Source organism: Nilaparvata lugens, chromosome 3 (assembly GCF_014356525.2).
Source record: "Nilaparvata lugens isolate BPH chromosome 3, ASM1435652v1, whole genome shotgun sequence".
In the NCBI taxonomy this organism is placed as follows: Eukaryota; Metazoa; Arthropoda; class Insecta; order Hemiptera; family Delphacidae; genus Nilaparvata; species Nilaparvata lugens.
This window is the reverse complement of record NC_052506.1, coordinates 97,115,801-97,133,633: the sequence shown is the minus strand read 5'-3', so window position 1 is coordinate 97,133,633 and position 17,833 is coordinate 97,115,801. Positions and strand designations below refer to the sequence as shown.

General features: G+C 40.1%; 1 protein-coding gene across 3 annotated transcripts in view; it reads right to left on the bottom strand.

The window, feature by feature from the left end:
- LOC111052706 (golgin subfamily B member 1) overlaps nucleotides 1-17,833 on the bottom strand; it is a 54,156-nt gene that overhangs the window by 13,557 nt on the left and 22,766 nt on the right. Inside the window, exons 8-10 of one of the 3 annotated variants that reach the window (XM_039425212.1) lie at nucleotides 16,102-16,210; nucleotides 10,326-10,454; nucleotides 674-6,414 (exon numbers count right to left, since the gene is read on the bottom strand). In XM_039425212.1, the coding sequence (XP_039281146.1) occupies nucleotides 674-6,414; nucleotides 10,326-10,454; nucleotides 16,102-16,210 (5,979 nt within the window). Of the gene's footprint in view, nucleotides 1-673; nucleotides 6,415-8,320; nucleotides 8,450-10,325; nucleotides 10,455-16,101; nucleotides 16,211-17,833 lie in introns of all 3 variants that reach the window. The other 2 variants (XM_039425214.1, XM_022339457.2) reach the window with 2 other exon arrangements.

Genomic DNA, 17,833 nt, shown 5'->3' with positions numbered 1-17,833 from the left:
GGATGACGTAGCCGAAGAGATAAGAACCCTTCCCCCAAAGTTATGATGGTGAGGGGTAAGCGCCCTCAATTCCCAAAGATAGAATCAAAACTCTCCACGAAACAAAATGAAACATGGAGCCAGAGGGGAAATTTGGAGAACACCTTTCCGAGAGAGGATGCAATAATAATTAAAAATATAATTTGACAGAAAACATTTACATTTATAATAACACAGAATTGAAAGAGGAAATCTTTATTCTATTAAAGCTGCTTGCGTTGGAATAATAGCTGGCTGGCACCTTATCTTATCGATAGTCGCTCACTTTCTATCAATTCGAGCTATGCCAGCCCGCTTACGAAATGTGTTGTCACACAATGTAGTATACAAAATAGTTCATCTTAATTATGAAATCATTGAAAAATATAGTTTCTTGCTTGATAAAATATAATTGATTATTTTAAACGAGAATGAACAGTTAATATTACATCAATAAACCTGTATCAGTTACCGTCTATAGAAGACATTGACAAGACAGAGGATCGGCAACGTTGTTCTATCTCTCTCCACTGTCATTATAACGTGGACCTCACTATCGGCTATCTATCGGCTTGAGTTAACAGTGAAATTTGGAACATAAACGCCCTATACCATGGGCTTTGAATAATAGATTATAAGAATTATTTTAGCTTACCTGTAACAGCTCGTGTGTGAGCTCCTCACACCTCAAATCTCTGACGTGCAGTGTGTAGAGGGCCTCATCCAGCCGCTGCTTCAAAGTTTGAACCGAACCATAACTGGAAACGTGAACAGCTTCGTTGGCGTGGGATAGAGAGTCTTTTGTGGCAACCAGCGACTCTGTCAGTCGCACAATCTCCAAGTCCCGTTTGGCTATCATCTGGCGACAACGCTCCACCTCCGTCATCAGGTACTCTTTCCAGTTGACATCGTCTTCCATCGTTGCTTCCACCATTGCACGTATACTGGCAGTATCCCCTCCTCTAGGTGCTGGCTTCAACGCCTGCACACTTTCCTCCAAACTCTTCACTGTGTTTTCGCTCTTCTGCAACTGATCGTAGCATTCGGTGTAGGCTTGTTTGAACGAAGACAATTTCCCCTCCTTCTCACTCAAAACTGTCTCCATCTCTATCAACTTAACATCCTTTTCACTAGCGTATTTTTCCCATTCCGACAGCTTCCCATCCTTTTCACTAGCATACCTCTCCCATTCCGCAATTTTCACATCCTTCTCACTAGCATACCTCTCCCAATCCGACAATTTCACATCCTTCTCGTAGGCAATCGCTTCCAACTCAGACAGTCGCGCTTCCTTCTCAAACAAAGTCCTCTCCAGCTCCGACAATTTCACATCCTTTTCACTCGCCACCCGCTCCCACTCCGACAATTTCACATCTGCTTCACTATTCTTCTGTAGCATCTCCTTCAAACTGGCCGACTTTTCGTCAAGCTCCTTCCGCAGTTGATATTCGAGATCGTAGAACGAGTCATCCACGTTGGATCGTTTCTCCCGCAGCACCTCGTTGCCACTCAATGCCTCCTTCAGCTGCGATTGTACCAGCAGCAACTCTTCCCTACAAACTTCTGCCTCCTGTCTAGTTAGTTCCAACCCCTCTATGTATCTAGCTTTCTCGTCTAAGGCTCGCTGCAGACTGCTGTACTCACCTCGTAAACAGTCCAACTCGTGTCGCAGCTTATCAAATTCCAAATTTCGTTCCTCAAGTTGGCCTTCTACCTCTCTCAACTTGATGAGCGCTTTTTCAGCTTCCGTTTGCACAGTTTCCAGCTCGGTGGCGCTGTTCATCAACAGCTGTTGCTTGGCTGATAGCTCACAGGTTAGATGCGCGATTTCCTCCTCCTTTAGCAGCAACTCGTTTTGGAACTTCTTCCGAGCCACGTTCAACTGATCGCGGAACGCTTCCGCCTTCACGACCGTCGCAGACGTGTTCTTTGTGTTCAAATTCTTGAACTTCTCGTTCCACTCGTCCTCCAGGTTCTCGCGTTCCAGCCGAATGCTGTCCACCGACTGCAGTGTGATCTCCAGCTCGTCTTCTTTTTCGTCCAGCAACGTATTCAGATTGCAAACCTCCTCCTTCAACTCTTTCAGATCCTCTTCTTCCTGTTCATGCTGGTTGGTTTTGACAATCTCGTCAACTAGTTCAGTTTTTTCGGCTTGCTCTTCTCCCAACGCCGAAAATGGATCGTTAGCTTCTGCAGCATTGCCAGCACTTTTGAATCCTTCAAACAACACTGGAGCAAACTGCTGGGGTTCCTCTTCAGCCACCGATCCTGATCTCTTTTTCAACGCATCCTCCAAACGTTTCTTATACTCATCAGCTGCACTACTTAGCTCACAATTTTCCAGCCGCAACTTTTCCAACAGCTCGGAATTTTCCTGGTTGATAGCCATCAACCGATCAAACTCCCGCTTCATATTCGCGTAGTTTTCATCTATCTTCGCTAGGTTCTTCTCATTTTCGTTCAATTTATTCTTGTAGGCCTTCAGCTGTTCTTCAGCTGTCGCCACAATATCCTTCATCAACTTGTTCTCCTCCTCCAGCAGCACAATGCGACTATTTTCGTTCTTCAACTGTTCAAACTCGGCACCAAACGTCGAGTACTTGGCTGAAATATCTTCGATTTTCGACAACTCACCCCTCAGCTTCTCATTGTCGGCCGCCAGCTCTTCAATCTCCACTTTGAACGCATCAAATCTGCCGCTGATGGCCTCGTTTGCACTCAGTATGTTGGCGTTGTGACGTGTCAGCTCCTCTAGATCGGTTTGTGCTTGATTATATAACTGTTGAAGATTGTCGACCTGTTGCTTGAGATGTTGATCGTCGTCGGGTTGTAATCTAGTGGTAGCCTGATCCTTCATTTCGGCCAGAACCTTCATCAGCTGTTCGTTTTCGGCCGTCAAACTGTCCAACTTGTCTTGTACATCAGGTGGATTGGCGATGTGTGTTTCATCGGTGAGTTCCGCGATTCTCCACTCGAGTCCTTGGATGTGTTGCTTGAGTTCAGCGTTCTGCTTCTGCCACATAGCCACCTCCACGTCCTGCCTCTCCTTCATCTCCACCAGCCGTTCGTTGCCGCTGGTCAGAGTGTCCACACGCCGAGTCAGGTTCTCCCGTTCTGTTTTCCACGCCTTCGCCTCACCCTGAGCCTCCTGCAGACTCTTCTCCAGCACACCGATCCTCTCGCGCAGCTCCTCCTGCATGGCAAAGTCCAAATCCTCAAAGCCAACACTCCGCTGACGACAGTCTCGCTCCAAGTGCTCACTCTTCGACTTAAGCTCTTTGGCTTTCTTCAGGAGTTTGGCACACTTCAGATTCGATTCTCTGAGCTCATCGGCCAGCCGCCGATTGTCGGCCTCGTACTCTGCCAATCGGCGCTCCACATCCTGGTGAGAGGACCTTTTGAGGGGGGACTGCGTGGCCGCCATACCTTCATCGCCCCCCCAACCCCATCCATCCTCTTCATCCCTACTACTTGCCGCTCCCCCTACACCCAAGCCCGCGCCTTCAACCAACACTCCCAGTCTCTGATTCTCCTCCAGAGCCGAGCTCAGTTTGGCTTCCAGCTCCAGGATCAACTGTTCCCTGCTTTCTGGAGATTTAGGAGGAGGAGGAGGAGGAGGAGGCTGGAAGAATGATGCAGCACTGGCCACTGGTGGTTCTACCCTGGAGAAAGGATCGTCCGATGGTTCATTGGTGGTTGGGAATGTGAACAATGTCGGCATTGTTTCAAGTACCTCCTGTTGTTTTACCTGTTGTACTTGTTGTTCAACTACCTCCTGTTGTTTTTCAAATGCCTCGTGTTGTTGGCCCAACAACATCACCCTACTCTCTGCCTCACTGACAACCTCATCGACCCCCTTCCGCACCATCTGCTTCAATGCATCCAGCTCAGCCTGCAACTGCTGACTTCTACTCTGATCGGCACGCATAGCGTCCAGTTCCACACCGACACGACTCAGCTCCCTCGTCAAACCGGTCGCGTTGTGTTCGATTGCATCCACACTCTTCACCAGCTCAGCGTTGTACTCCTGCAGCTGCCTGATCTGTGTCCGATAGTTCACTTCCCGGTTCTCAAACTCCACCTTCAGATTCTCCATCAGCTCTTTCTGTTCGGCCATTATCTCCTGCGCACCAATACGATTCACATCTGTTTGTAGCAGCTTGCTATTGGCCTCCTCGCATCTCATCTCCAAATCGCTTATCTGTTGTTCCAAAGCTTTCTTGAGGGCAGATTCGGCCTCTAGCCTCCTGCGCAGATCCTGGCGTTCATTCTCCATTTTCTCGTTCAGAGTGCGCATCTCCTCCTCGACATTCTCCAACAGCTGCTTCTCGCGTTGCTCAAACTCCAGCACCAGTTTCTCTTTACCGGCTTTCATCTGTTTATTGGCTGTATTCAGCCTGTCCAACTCCTCAATGTTCTGATTGTAAGCTTCCTGAACTTCTCTAGCAGCCGCCAATTCTTTCTGTAGATGAACGATGCTGTTGCGACCGTTCTCAACGTCCTTCACAAGTTTTTCAATTTGTGCGTTCAGATCTTGTACAGTTCTCGTGAGACCATCGTTCTCATTTCGACTGTTGATCAGACTGGTCTGCAGGTAGTTCTCGTTTTCGGCCAGATACGCGAGCTGTCGCTCCAGTTCGCCGCCCTGCCGTTCAAACTCCTCGTTAGCGGTTTCCGCTTGCAACAGACGAATCCCCAGAGACTCAGCCTTCTCCTCCAGACTCCTGCGTCGCTCCTCAACACTACACTCTATCTCGCGCACGCGCTCCCTCGACTTGTTCAGTTCGCACTCCAAACTCTCAATGTAGACGTCCTTCTCTTGCAGCTTCAGCTCGGCCTGTTGGCTTCTTGTGCGCACACTTTCCATCCAATCACCGATTTCGGCGCGCAACTGATCGACAGTCTCATCTGCGCCACAACTGCCACCACCAACCGCCTGCGATCGAAGCTCAGCCATCAGGTTCCTCAACTCACTCAACTCAACTCCCAGCTTTTTGTTGGCCGAGTTCAAATCCTCAATCACATTCTGCTTCTCCTCCATGCACCTGACCACATCGTTCCTCTCATCTGCTACACGCTTCAACTGGCCCTCCATCTCTGCAACCTTCGCCTCCAACTCCTTACATAGTTTCACCTTCAACTTCAAATTGGCCGCCAGCTTCTTCATCTTCTGCTCCACACTCTTGTCCACACTGCCGGCACCACCACTACTTCCAGCCTCCACACTCTTGTCCACACTGCCGGCACCATCACTACTTCCAGTCTCCACACTCTTGTCCGCACTGCCGGCACCACCACTACTTCCAGCCTCCACACTCTTGTCCACACTACCACCACTACTTCCAGCCGCCTGCATCTTGCAAATAGTATCCCTAGCTTTTGCGAGCTCCTCCTCCAGCCTAGCTATCCGCTGCTGACTGTCGGCAGTCAAAGTTTCCAACTCATGCGACACCCTTATCACATCCTCGCTCTTCAACTTGTGAAACTTTTTGTACTCGGACAACTTGCGGCTGCGTACCTCCAACTCACTGCACGTCTCCTGCAGCTCCCGGTCTTTCTCGTCCATTTTCCGGTTCAGCTCGTCAAGTTTCGCACTGTTGCTGGTCAATTCTTCCACCAAACTTTGCAAACGATGCATTTCTTCAGTGGCTGCTTGCAGCTCGTGACGTAGTCGCTCTACCTCAACATCTCGATTAACAAGCTCCTCATTAGCTTGTTCCGGATTTATTCTAGCAACACAGCTTTCCAATTCTCCAATGAACCTTCGTAAGAATTCAACTACTCTCATACATCCTTCCCTATCCATTCCAGCAGCAGAGCTCTCCACGTCTTCCATGAACATACGTAACTGTTGCAGCTCACCAACTTGTTGCATCAATGGAGATGGTTCTCTCTGCGGAGGGTTTCTCTCAGATTCAACTAGTTCCTCGTCACCGATGCCTCGTTCTAACATCCGTTCGAAAGAGCTCTCCAGCTCGCTAACCGTCCGCCTCAGTTGTGCACAGTCACGCAGTCCACTCGCGTTGTTGGCCGCCGTATCGGCCACTCGACTCTCCAGTTGCTGGAAGGCGTCGGTCATCGCATTGTACTGTCTCTGCATGCCGAAATACTTGGCCTTCCACTCGTCGAGTGCCGAGGCACCGGCAGCTAGCTGCGCCTGCAGCTCGGCGACCGTCTCCTCAGACTTGAGCAGTTCGTTGCGCATGTTCTCCAGCCGGCCCTCGTCCGCGTCGTCTGCCCTTCGCTGCTCCCTGATGTCCAGGTCGAGTTTCTCCTCGAGTTGTGCGGCTCGCATCTCGGCCGCCACCTTCACTCGGCCCACTTCGGCCAGCTGCTCTTGCAGTCGCGCGATCAAGGCGTCTTTCTCGGCCAGCATTGCCGCTTGCTCTTGCGCTCCTACAACATAAATCAATCCATAACTCCTAATAATAATTATTCGTACTATCTTTCAACACAACTAATTATTTTTGTGTTTATACTGGGCAGTTTATACACATAAATATATTGGTTGTAAACCAAGAGAAACAAATACATTGTCTTATAAATCTAAAATCTAAATCGTGGCACAAAAACTAATCATTGAAATTATTCTAAACAAACCTAGATTGTACCCTACCGAGATGGTTTTTAGTAACTTAAGGTAATGACAATACGACAATTATTGACCGAGCGAGGTCTAAGATTCAAGTCGACGGTTTGGCATTTCTCTTAATGTTTAAATGTTTATATGTTGCGCATTTACGGCGAAACGCGGTAATAGATTTTCATGAAATTTGACAGGTATGTGTCTTTTTAAATTGCGAGTCGACGTATATACAAGGTTTTTGGAAATTTTGCATTTCAAGGATAATATAAAAGGAAAAAGGAGCCACCTTCATACGCCAATATTAGAGTAAAAATCAGACTATAGAATTATTCATCAAAAATCAGCAGTCGAGTTGATTACAAATCGCATGCCATGACGCATACAATTCAATATCTCAATGTAACTTGATGAAAAAAGCCTGTTTTTGTATTTTATTAGAAATTTATTTTCGATTGTGATTTAATTTCTTTTATGTATATTATTGTATTGTGTTGATTTGAACAAAATTATGTATTATTTTGTATGTATCATTCATGTTTTGTTTTTTTTTATTGATTGATTGTTATTATCATTAGATTTTTAAATTTTTGTAAATATATTTTGTTTTTTATGGACTTCTAATGACTTGCAAGATGTAGCTTTACTAGATTTCTTTACTTTTCTGCATAAAATCCTAAACTAAAGCAAAAATAGTGGCATCCCGACACATATTCATATATACAGAGTGAGTCATATGTATGAGAACCCTTCATTAAGTTGGAGACTGTTGTAGATATGCTGTAACTTCCAGGATGAATTATTGGTCGAATACTCTACCTTTTGACGTACAACTGAATTTCAACCCCTCATAAGGAGACTTAGGGCTTGTAACTCTAATATTTTAAATGTAAATACCTATTGTGTGATACATCATCTTAAAACCCTTTTTAAAACAAGAAAGATGGCTTCAATAAAAATGCTCTATGATACTTTTATAAAAAATGGCGGTTGATTGAAGTTTTAGTTTATGACGGTCGTAAGGCCCATTGACGGCTTAAATTATATTTTCGCCACACTGCACAGAAAGCAGCTGTTTTCCAGTCCCTACGTAGATCTGAAAGACATTGTTTGCAGACGACTCTCGTCTGACGTCAGAACAGGTTTCTTTCCGGCCTAGGCCGGAAAGAGTACCCTTTCCAGCCGCTAAAATTGAACTAAGAAAGGTGATCAAAAAACTTTTCATTATTTGTGTTAATTATTCAATAATTAAAGCATTTATAATATCATCTTATTGTCATTTGAAAGAATAAAAAAGTATAAACTCAAACTCCCACATAATTGAACATCATCTTTTAGGTTATTAAGACAAATCAGAATAAAAAATAAAAATACTTGGACAATTTCCTGATATTCAGATTACCTCAGATTTGCTAGAGCTATCACCTTCCACTTCTGCTTTCGGAAGTGCTTAGTAAACAACTAATTCTCATATATATATTGTTTATTTTTGTGTGTGGCGAAAAATAGCGTTCGCACCACGGGCAAAAATGTTTTTCCGGCTTTTCGATTTCGAGCCGGAAAAATCTCATTTTCTGCTCTAGGTGCGAAATATACTATTTCAGGCGAGGTGGGAGCTTCCCGCAAGGGATTCCCCACCAACAAAAGCCATACAAATTTACTTTTCTGTTGGAATTATGATGCAGACTAATGTAGCGTGTATTTTAAAAATAAACTCACCTTCAATCAGATCTAATTTTTCATTTTCCAGTTGTGAGATTAATTGCACATGACAATCCAGAGATACATTCTGGTATTCAGTTTTCTTCTCCAGTTCTTCAATTCTAGCTTTTAGCGTATTACAAAGTTCTGAAACAAGTGGAAATTGTTAAATACTGTTTTGAAATGAGATCTTATGATATGATACATTTATGTTTGTATGCTACACTTATTATTTCGCCTAAGATACGCCAGTAAGAAACGACGATTTTCTGCTTGCTCTAATCTTTATCAGAACTGATAGACAGAACAGTTTTACATTTGGTACAGGCACAGGTTTGACCAAGTTGTATAAATGTTTAGTGAGGTCCACGTTACAATGGCAAAGGAGAACATGTCCTAGTCATTGAGTCCTAGTTCATAAAATCATACACTAAAATATGATCAAAAATAAGAATCTTCCAGCAGTATTTATTTATTTACTTCATATCACTTGAAAATGGCATCAATATTGAAACATGTTGTGATTAAATAATTCAAAAGGGTACTGAGATTTTTTATTTTTCTTTCTATTTATAGGAGAACAACGTTGCCGATCCTCTGCCTTGTATTGACACATTTAGTTTATTTTTTACCTTCTATAGACGGTAGCTGATACAGGTTTATTGATGTAATATCAACAGGTCATCCCGTTCAAAATGATCAATTATATATTTATTAGGCAAGAAATTATATTCTTCAATTATTTCATAATGAATTTTCATAATTAGATGAAATATTTTGTCAATAATTATTAATTCTACAATGTTAAATAGTTCGCAATTGGGTTTTCAAAGTGGCCTTAATACTTCTGATGCAATATTTAGAGTGAATAGAGAAGTTATAATCATTTAGATAGAGGAAAAAAGTGCTTGGGAATCTTTCTGGACTTCCAAAAGGCTTTCGACACAGTGGACCATGAACTCTTGCTAATAAAATGGAAATTATCGGTTTTAGAGGCATAGTTTTGAAATTTTTAGGTCGTACTTAAACTTAAGGTCACAAGCCGTAAAAATGATGATACAATTAGCAACGATAGGAGAGTTGAAGCTGGGATTCCACAAGGAACAGTGCTTGGCCCAATTCTATTCCTAATTTATATTAATGATTTATTAAATATTGATCTAGACTGTGGCTCTCTCTACTCTTTTGCGGAAGACACTGTAGCGCTGTTTCATGGAAATTCATGGATGGAAACATTTGAGAAAGCAAATAGTGGTATAGCAAAGATAAAAAATTGGTGTGACCACAATAAATTATGTATGAATAAAGATAAAACTGTGGTTCTACCCTTTTACCTCACAATGGCTGGTAAGCCCTCTGAGGAGTACCAACTTAAATTATTATTCATAAACCTGACTGTAACCAGCTGTTTTCCAGTCCCTACGTAGATCTGAAAGACATTGTTTGCAGACGACTCTCGTCTGACGTCAGAACAGGTTTCTTTCCGGCCTAGGCCGGAAAGAGTACCCTTTCCAGCCGCTAAAATTGAACTAAGAAAGGTGATCAAAAAACTTTTCATTATTTGTGTTAATTATTCAATAATTAAAGCATTTATAATATCATCTTATTGTCATTTGAAAGAATAAAAAAGTATAAACTCAACCTCCCACATAATTGAACATCATCTTTTAGGTTATTAAGACAAATCAGAATAAAAAATAAAAATACTTGGACAATTTCCTGATATTCAGATTACCTCAGATTTGCTAGAGCTATCACCTTCCACTTCTGCTTTCGGAAGTGCTTAGTAAACAACTAATTCTCATATTATATATATATATATAGTTTATTTTTGTGTGTGGCGAAAAATAGCGTTCGCACCACGGGCAAAAATGTTTTTCCGGCTTTTCGATTTCGAGCCGGAAAAATCTCATTTTCTGCTCTAGGTGCGAAATATACTATTTCAACAAAGCCATACAAATTTACTTTTCTGTTGGAATTATGATGCAGACTAATGTAGCGTGTATTTTAAAAATAAACTCACCTTCAATCAGATCCAATTTTTCATTTTCAAGTTGTGAGATTAATTGCACATGACAATCCAGATATACATTCTGGTATTCAGTTTTCTTCTCCAGTTCTTCAATTCTAGCTTTTAGCGTATTACAAAGTTCTGAAACAAGTGGAAATTGTTAAATACTGTTTTGAAATGAGATCTTATGATATGATACATATGTTTGTATGCTACACTTATTATTTCGCCTAAGATACGCCAGTAAGAAACGACGATTTTCTGCTTGCTCTAATCTTTATCAGAACTGATAGACAGAACAGTTTTACATTTGGTGCACAGGTTTGACCAAGTTGTATAAATGTTTAGTGAGGTCCACGTTACAATGGCAAAGGAGAACATGTCCTAGTCATTGAGTCCTAGTTCATAAAATCATACACTAAAATATGATCAAAAATAAGAATCTTCCAGCAGTATTTATTTATTTACTTCATATCACTTGAAAATGGCATCAATATTGAAACATGTTGTGATTAAATAATTCAAAAAGGGTACTGAGATTTTTTATTTTTCTTTCTATTTATAGGAGAACAACGTTGCCGATCCTCTGCCTTGTCAATACCTTCTATAGACGGTAGCTGATACAGGTTTATTGATGTAATATCAACAGGTCATCCCGTTCAAAATGATCAATTATATATTTATTAGGCAAGAAATTATATTCTTCAATTATTTCATAATGAATTTTCATAATTAAGATGAAATATTTTGTCAATAATTATTAATTCTACAATGTTAAAAGACGATCTGGCAACAGAAAGAGATCTGGCGAGAAAGAGATAGCGCTATCCGCTTTGTTGAATGATAGACAAGGATAGCAATACCATTGCTATGATTGCCATTATAACGTGGACCTCACAGTACAATGTGTTGACGGTAGGCTGAGTTGAGACAATCATGTTGAAGGTCTCTGTACGATTAGCAAGGGAACCAATGTTTCTTATTTATATAATTTACACAATTTATTTTCAATCATATATTGCCAATTTTACATGCAGTTTGTAGTATAGAGAAAAGATAGCATAGGAAGATTTAACATGGAATAGGGCGTTTATGTTCCAAATCTCACAGTAAACTCAAGCCGATAGTCCTAGTAGTTCTTTTTTCGTAAAGCTATGTGACGCTGGTAATCTCTCATACTGTGCCGTTCTTACACTCTCACACCAACAACACAGTAATAATAGACAGTAGTCTACAGTAATCAGCTTGAGTTGGCAAAAAATCGGCTTGAAATGTGGGACATAAAAGACCTATATCATAGGATGGATATCTTCTTATGCTATATTTTATTAATTTATTTATATAATTTACATAATTGATTTCAATTTTTTATGGAGATACTACTTGTATTGACAATTTCACATGCAGTTTGTAGTTACTGAGAACTCAAAGACTAGCGTAATTATTAAAAAAAATAATGTTCATATACAGATCACCAAAGCTACAACAATTCACAAAAAAATGTCAAAATAATTTCATTTTCGACCACATAGGGCCGGTTTCCGAGCACGGGATTCAGCCACTACCTCCGTAAAAAAAGCCGTAGTGCATTTGTATGACGTTAGGACAGGTAGGGCTTCTGCACCAATGAAAACACTAGCTGATTTAGATCAGATGAAATCAATGAATTTTTATTGGTGTCGGAGCCCTACCTGTGCTGACGTCACATGAATGCACTATGGCTTTGTTCACGGAGGTAGTGATTCAGCTAAGTTCTAGACTTTAAACAGCTGGAGTCATGAAATTGGCTTTTCGATACGGGGTGTAGTCGCAGTCCACTTTTAAACTATTAGTTCTGAGAACAGTAGACCTCACGCAGTATTCTCATCCAAAAGTACCTGATTGAAACTATAGACCTTATGGAAATACAGCAATAGACTGGCTTCTCCATACATCTGTGTAATCACTTGTCAGCTGATTTATGATGAATAATATTCTATAGTCTGATTTTTACTTTCCTTGCCCTATTACCATAGGTGAGGAAAGTATTGCTTTCCGAAAAAATTAAGGTACCTCAATTTGTAAATTTCGAGGTCCCCAGAGTCCAAAAAAGTGGTTTTTGGGAATTGGTCTGTGTGTGTGTGTGTGTGTGTGTGTGTGTGTTGTGTGTGTGTGTGTGTATGTGAGTCTGTGTACACGATATCTCATCTTCCAATTAACGGAATGACTTTGAAATTTGGAACTTAAGGTCCTTCCCCTATAAGGATACGACACGAACAATTTCGATCAAATGCAATTCAAGAGTCGGCTAAAATGGCGAAAATGTTGTCGAAAACAGGGTTTTCCGTGATTTTCTCGAAAATGGCTCCAACGATTTTGATCAAATTCATACCTAAAATTAATAGTCATTGTTAAGCTCTATCAACTGCCACAAGTCCCATATCTGTAGAAATTTCAGGAGCTCCGCCCCATCTAGGTAAAGCTTGATTTTAGATTTCCAATTATCAGACTTCATATACAATTTAAACAAAAAATTCCAAATGGAAAAGATTGAGCATGAAAATCTCTACAATTAATGTTCAGTAACATTTTCACCTAAAATTTAAAATAAGCTCGAAATTCGAGAAAATGTTATTATTTCAATTGCAAACTGTTGATTCTGTTAAATCATTCACTATGAAGAGATAGCAGACCTCGTGTGTCTCCAGCGTTATAGTCCTGTCACCAGCTGGCTAATATCTTTGCATAGTAGACTTGAGATGCGTGAACACTAGCGTCAGGTGATCAATTTCCATAACGGCAAGGAAAGTAGTGTGAGTGCGCCACACCAGATTTTTACTCTAATATTGGCGTATGAAGGAGGCTCTTTTTTCCTTTTATATTAACCTTGAAATACAAAGTTTCCAAAAACCTTGTAAATACGTCGACGCGCAATTAAAAAAGGAACATACCTCTCAAATTTCATTAAAATCTATTACCGCGTTTCGCCGTAAATGCGCAACATATAAATATTTAAACATTAAGAGAAATGCCAAACCGTCGACTTGAATCACTTCGCTCGGTCAATTGTATTTTGAAAAACTATAAAATTGAACACAAAATGAAATAAAGAGAGAATAGTGTAAAGTTTCAGCTATTTTGAATTATTTAGGAATGTTATTTCGTCAAGGAAAAACGTTTCCAATTATAGAAATGAAAAAATAAAGATTATCATAAAAACTGCGACTACGCCCCATTTCGGATAGCCAATTTTCTGACTCCAGCTGTTTAACGTCTAGATCGCGAGCTCGGAAACCGGCCTTTAATCTTCTGCAAATATAAACCAAACAAAGCAAAACATGAATGACGAACAATAACGTTTCAATATATGTTTAATTAACATTTTAATATTGTTTTAACGCAGACACCGTAGAGGTTTGTTAATTTTTCCACTAACCTCGAAAAATAGTGAAATTCAGTTCAGACTGCCCCTGCATAGATGGGAGTGAATGGAATCCTGACAGTTCAAACTGAATCAAACCATAATTATATCTATAGTGAGATTCATGTTCTAGTCAGTGAAAACTATAGGACAACATTGCTGCCATGTTTCTTTTTCCACCACCTTCCGTAGAAAACAGCTTGACCTACCGGGTGAGTCATCCGGGTATATTTGATACTATAGTGAGGTCCACGTTATAATGGCAGTGTTTGATTGGCAATAGCAATGGTATTGCTATCCTTGTCCATCATTCAACAAAGCGGATAGCGCTATCTCTTTCTCGCCTTGCTCTGTTGCCAGATCGTCTTTTAACAATGTAGAATGGATAATCAATTAACAATCTTAATTATGAAATTATCGAAAAATATAATTTCTTGCTTAATAAAATATAATTTTGATTATTTTAAACAAGAATGAACAGTTAATATTACATCGATAAACCTGTATCAGCTACCGTCCATAGAAGGCATTGGCAAGACAGAGGATCGGCAACGTTGTTCTCCTATCTTTCTACACTGCCATTTTAATGTGGACCTTACTATAGCAGATAACCTGTGCTCCGCAAGTGTTTAATTAGACCTACAGACCTATTTGACCTACTGAAATCTTGAAGAATTAAAAGTAATCCTATAACCATTTTCGGTAATTATAATATGCAAAATTTCAAGTTTATCAGTCCAGTAGTTCAGACGTGATGAAGTGTCATTCGTGAATTTCCTATCCCGTTGCTCCAAAAAACTCGTTACTCTTGAGAAAATGACATGCTTACAAAGCTGTCAACTCAGTAACACTACAGACTTAATTTGGCTAGTATCCCAGTTCAATAATCTCTAGATTTGTTGTAAGTACAACATGTGATGCTATCTTGCAGAAGCCAGCATAAGTAATTCATGAAGACTACTATTTACAGAAAGGTTCATTCACATGTGTGCGATTTTGCGATCACTCTGTATTACATGACTTAATAGCTTGAATCTCACTTTAGACCAGACCACCGGGCAATACAGCCACAGAATACAATACAGAATGGAAGGTCGGCTAGTATCCTGACGCCAAAATCCGCCATCTTGAAAGAAAGTTTAGCATTGTAATAGTTGTAGAGATGGAAAGTTCGGATCACTTTACTGATCCGGGTCAATCGGTCTAGTTCACTGCCGCGACCCGTTCAAAAGACACGGATAGCGATAATTTCAATTTCTAACAACATGGCGCAGTCACATGACGTGGTCTTGGTGCACTAGTATTTGCGTCATATAGAATGCATTGTTTTATTATATTAAGATTAATAAAATCGTGGGTAAAACAAAACTATTATTTTAGAATTGAGAATTGAGTTGGCTGAATCGCCAATTTTTGGCAATATTAATTGTGTAAAAATTATTAAAACTCGACAATTTCCAAATTATTTTTCTGTGCATCTATACTTTGTTTATCAAGTACTTGATTATTTATAAAATTCAACATCCATAGATTATCATCCATCAACAGAATTGTATCATTTGTACTGTTGTTATTAGATTGAAAAATGAAATAAGAAGGAGAATTGACCAGGGTAACAGGGCCTACTTTGCAAACTGGAATTTGATAAAATCTAGACTGATATCGAGAGGTACAAAAATAAAAATATATCAAACACTGATAAGACCTGTTGTGACTTATGGTTGTGAAACTTGGGTCCTCAACTCTCAAAACACAAATTCATTGAGGATTTTTGAAAGAAAAGTTTTGAGAAGAATCTATGGTCCAGTATGTGAGGAGGGAGAATGGCGAATAAGAACCAATGCCGAAATTAACACCTTTCTACAAGGGAAAGATATAGTACGTTATATAAAATCCAGAAGAATTAGCTGGCTAGGTCATGTACAGAGAATGGAGGAGAACAGAATGCAGAGACAGATGCTTTCTGGGAGAATGAAGGAGCGAGAAGAAGAGGCTGCCCTAGAACACGCTGGCTGCAAGATGTGGAGACACGCTTAGGAGTGAGGAATTGGAAGAGGCAGGCATGTCAGAGAGATGATTGGAGGCGAATAGTTGAGGAGGCCAAGGTCCACACAGGGCTGTAGCGCTTCGTAAGTAAGTATTAGATTGAAAAACGTATTTCTTATTTTTAGAACTCGTGGCTGGAGCTCAAGGCTTCTTTTTCCAGTCACGCCAAAAACTATTGTAATTTAATGATTATTTTATTTGTAAAAATATTTCTTGTATTTGGCAATAAATTCATTATTCATTCATTCATTGTTTGGATTGATACTTTCTATTCTGTATGTATTCTGTGATACAGCAGCATTTGCCCAGCATTCAGCCCACACCGTTTGCTTCTGAAATTACCTTGTTGTTCATCAAAGTCTAACACAGACAATTGTAGGTTACCTTTCTCCTCCTCCAGTTCTGCGATACGATTCTGTAGTCTGTTGACCTCCTCCCCGCTCTCACTCATCTGCAAGTCACACAAACCAATTTTATAACTAGATAAAGTAAACAAATACATAATATAGATAGAAGTTCAAAAGGCTCAAAAATATATAATAGACTCCCTCAAGATATTAGGGTACAAACTCACTGAAAGCGGAGCGGAGCGTGGCGTTCAAGAGCGTCGTGAACAATATCATGTTAAGTAATGAGCTAAAACACACTGCAAGCGTCTACTCGCAGAGCGGAGCGGAGCGTGGCGTCAAACTTTGGAACAAGCTGGTTTGTTTTTTGGAGCGTCTACAAGCGGAGCGTCAAAGCGCCAAAGTGCGAGTGCCCTAGTAATGTACATACCACTGGTCTACTCTTGCACATAATAATGCACTCTTGTTCTACTAAATTTTCCCACCATCTAGTACACTAATATATTTAATGTTTGCCCAATTTCCCCTGCAATGTGTATTATTTGATTATTCAAAAGAGAAAATTTATCTATTGAACTTTGAAATCAAAAGTAAGGCTATTCTAATTCATTTCATTCATATTTCTATGAAATATGGTTATCTTAGTATTATTACAAGTCTTTCTCCAGCAGATATTGGATTCCTCCAATTTTAGTGACTTGTTTTTCCAAATCAGGCTTCACTCTCGTCAAAATATAATGAAAGGTTGGAGTTGACATTCGCATGTACTCAAAAATCGGGACTCATTCTTTCTTAGCACATTAAACAGATGGTGATATTCACCAAATAGTCAACGATCTAAGTTGATTTCATTAACCCACTCTGACCCAGCAGGCTTAGCTAATATCCAATACTTTAAGTAATTATTCTCACAACATAATGTCCGTGCAAACGTCCCTTGACGCTTGACGCTCAGACGCTTCCTGTGTGTATCATGAACGCTCTGATCACGCCACGCCACACTCCGCTCTGCTTTCAGTGTGTTTGTACGCTTAGGGTAACCGCCCACTGGAACCGTATTCAACCGATCCGTTCGGCCGTTGGATCGGACGAATCTGTCGGCCGTTAATTCGGCCGAATATGGTCGTCCATTGGGAGGATTTCTTATCTTATCAAGGATAAGATAAAAAGTCTCAAAGATAGATAAAATCAAAGATTTTAGTCAGTCAGTCTAGTTGCCAATTATTGAATTAACTACTATCATAGCCACCAACATTTTTCATAAACAATGATTATATTGGGATTTTGAAAATATAATAAACAAATATCCACTAAATTAGTTATTCATTACAATAATCTTACCTTGACAAATATCCACTAAATTTTTTATTAGTTATTAAGCAATCTTTGTTGACAGATCCTTTGAACATTACGACGATGATATCTTTTGTCTCGCATATCTCACAATGGAACATGCTCTTGAACCAAGCTTATAAACTTTTTCATTGTCCATAGTGTTGGGGTTCATAATCTTGAAATCCCAATTTAGAAATATCCACTACTACCTTGGCCTATTTTTATTGAATAAATTTAAATTAGTTCCATATTTTTATATTTTAAAAGGTTCATTGTATTTCATAATTGCTCCGAATAACTCAATCAATTAATAGGCCTAAGTTACACATGTGGTGGTGATGGAATATGCAGGAAAATTTGGCAATATATATATTATTGATCAACTCACCGAT